Source organism: Ipomoea nil, unplaced genomic scaffold (genome assembly GCF_001879475.1).
Source record: "Ipomoea nil cultivar Tokyo-kokei standard unplaced genomic scaffold, Asagao_1.1 scaffold1043, whole genome shotgun sequence".
Lineage (NCBI taxonomy): Eukaryota > Viridiplantae > Streptophyta > Magnoliopsida > Solanales > Convolvulaceae > Ipomoea > Ipomoea nil.
The window spans coordinates 10517573-10520326 of record NW_017617471.1 but is presented as its reverse complement, the minus strand read 5'-3'; the positions used below and the strand labels follow the sequence as shown (position 1 = coordinate 10520326).

At 41.2% G+C, this 2754-nt stretch overlaps 1 protein-coding gene across 2 annotated transcripts; it reads right to left on the bottom strand.

Moving 5' to 3' along the window:
* LOC109182264 (heavy metal-associated isoprenylated plant protein 33-like) lies at nucleotides 1-2284 on the bottom strand. Of its 2 annotated transcripts, none has more exons than XM_019332389.1 (3): nucleotides 1955-2284; nucleotides 1787-1865; nucleotides 1-1483 (listed from the first exon to the last, which is right to left on the bottom strand). In XM_019332389.1, the coding sequence occupies exons 1-3, from the start codon at nucleotides 2267-2269 to the stop codon at nucleotides 183-185; spliced, it is 1695 nt and encodes a 564-aa protein (XP_019187934.1). In that variant the 5' UTR covers nucleotides 2270-2284; the 3' UTR covers nucleotides 1-182. The 2 variants fall into 2 exon arrangements, with proteins under 2 accessions (XP_019187934.1, XP_019187935.1); XM_019332390.1 differs by having other exon boundaries at nucleotides 1787-1862.
* Nucleotides 2285-2754: the final 470 nt, after the last annotated feature.

Sequence of the window (2754 nt, the reverse complement as noted above, 5' to 3'; positions counted from 1 at the left end):
TACAGAAACCGAGCATTTTCAAGGGAACAGGCAAAATTATCATTCCAAAAGGGCTAATTACCTTAACAAGTAGTAGGTGCAATAGTAGACCAAGAAAACAGGAAACACCACAAACTCATGATATATGAACTAGACCAAAACATAGTGCAGGGTGAACAAACATTAACTGTCTAGACAAATTTTTACATTATAGTACAGCTGCCGGTGTTTTCGTCGCTGAACATGTGAGTGAAGTTGTCGTTGACGTGGGGCGGGGGCGGCCCGTAGCCCATGGCGGGGTGTGGCGGTGCGTACATCATAGGATGCCCGCCGTGCCCGTACATGTCGTAGCCATTAGGCCGCTGCTGCTGGTATTGGTTCATCATCATTTGAGCCATGTATTGTTGTTGCTGGGGGTTGTAAGGGTTCCCGCCCTGTCCCATTGCCATCCCCATCCCTGGCATCCCGGGGAAGTAACCGCCACCGCCTTTCATGCCGCCAGCCCCCGGTGCCGGTAGGCCTTGGACCGCCGCTATATTCCCCCCCATTGGGTAACCCCCCATTCCTCCCATTTGGCCCATTCCTCTCCCTCCACCTTCTTGGAATCCTTGTTGCATATTGTTCATCATAAACCCTCCATTCTTTTGCCCACCACCACCCCCGCCCCCGCCCCCACTGCCGCCTTTACCGTGACCTCCACCGCCGTTCTTACCGTCTCCCGGAAAACCACCGCCGCTGCCGCCACCGCCATTTTTGCCATTGTGTTTACCTCCACCTTGATTTTGATTTCCCCCCTTGCCATTCTTCCCTCCATTACCATTCTTATTACCATCATGATGATTGCCACCACCAGGCATGCCCTTGAAGTGTACAGGGATATCAACCCCACCACCCCCTTTCTTGGCATTCCCACCATGATTATTATTACCTACCCCACCCTTCAACATATTCATCATTCCACTAAACCCATGGGCTCCATGCCCACCTCCACCACCGCCACCACCCCCACCGCCGCCCATAAAAGGCATCATCTTTGACTTGGCAGGCGGCGGCTGGTGGTGGTGGTGACCGCCGTCAAACCCGTCATCAAAATCATCATCAAAATCATCCTCATCCTCATCAAAATAATCAGAATCCTCATCAAACTCATCCTCTGGCAAATTGAACTTCACAGATTTCTGGTCCTTGTGACCCCCTTTCAAATCCTTCCCCCCTTTCATCATATTCTGCATCATCATCTGCCCTCCTCCCTTCTGCTCCATTTTCCCACCTTTATTCTGGGATTTCTGATCTTTCCCCCCTTTAAAATCCCCAATCTGCATATTCATAAACTGGCTGTTCATCATATTATTGAAAGCATTATTATTATTATTATTTCCCTTCTGTGACCATAGCTCAGCATGCTTCCCTGACTTCACAAGCTTCTTTATAAGTGTTGCAGAATCAACATTCCCTGTTACTGTCACCCTTCCAAGATCCACATCAATCTTCACAGCATAAACTCCTAACATACAAACAAAATTACAATTAATTATATTAATAATACCCACACACTATAAGTTCAGCAAAAGGCACATTTATGTTTATATATTATATGCTCAACACGCCCTCTCACTATTTCTGTTAAACACTCCTAATATGTTGTTTCTTATAGAAAACTTAAATTTGAAAGCCAAATCTAAACAACCATGAAAAATAGTAAATTTTTAGTCAAACTGCAGGTGCAACTATATTAAGTCAAGCAAGAAGTATAAAAAAATTGGTTAATTAATATAATTATCACTAATTGTAACCAAACTAAGCTCACCTTCAATCTTCTGCAATTTCTTTTTCACTTTCTGCTTGCACCCATCACAGTGTATATTCACTCTAAGAACACAGGTCTGCTAAAATGTTCAAGAAGAATGCATGAAAACCCAGAATAATTTACAGTGCTACTCAAAAGACAAAAAACCCAAACTGAAGAAGCAAATACCTGGGTTTTCAACAGTTCTTGGTTACTCATCTTGCTCAACACAGCCAAGATGCAAGGAACCTGGTAAACTGCCCTCCTGCTAGCTTCTCCCTTACTTGTAATATTCCAAGCAAAAGAAAGTGGGTAAATGGTGTTTGTTGAGCTGCTAAGCACTGGGAGAGAAGAAGGAGAAGAAGAAGAAGATAAGAAAATGCAGAAGATTTGAGAGAAGGTGCAGAGAAGGAGGTGCAAAGCATATAATAAAGGGAAATTTGCAATTTTGAAGTGGGGTGTGCGCTGTTTTTGGGGAGGAAAATAAGGTGAGCCGTGCCGCATTTACTAATCTAGTAGATAAGAAGTCTCACTTAAAATTTACTTTGTTTGACTGCTGTCGAAAATATTAAAAATTCTTGTTTAAATTAATTTTTTGTAAACAAAATTGTACAATTAGGTAATTTATATCGTGGACCCTGATTCAATTAATAATATGTTTTATTCATTTTGTTTCTCATGTTTATACACAATTAATAATATGTTCCAAGTATTGAATTCATTCATACTCTTAAGATACAAAATTTCGTAAAATAAGACACAGAAGCTGACAATGCAAGACACATACATCCCTGTTATATATTTACTTATTTTCAAATCTGATTTAGGTAGATAATTTATGTTCTATAGGCATATAATTTCACAACACAATACATAAATTCATAAAATAAGATACATAATATGTTGTGTGTTACACAACTACTGATATATTCTAGGTACAGAAATTTATAACACAAGATACAAAAACTCACAATGCAAAATACATACAC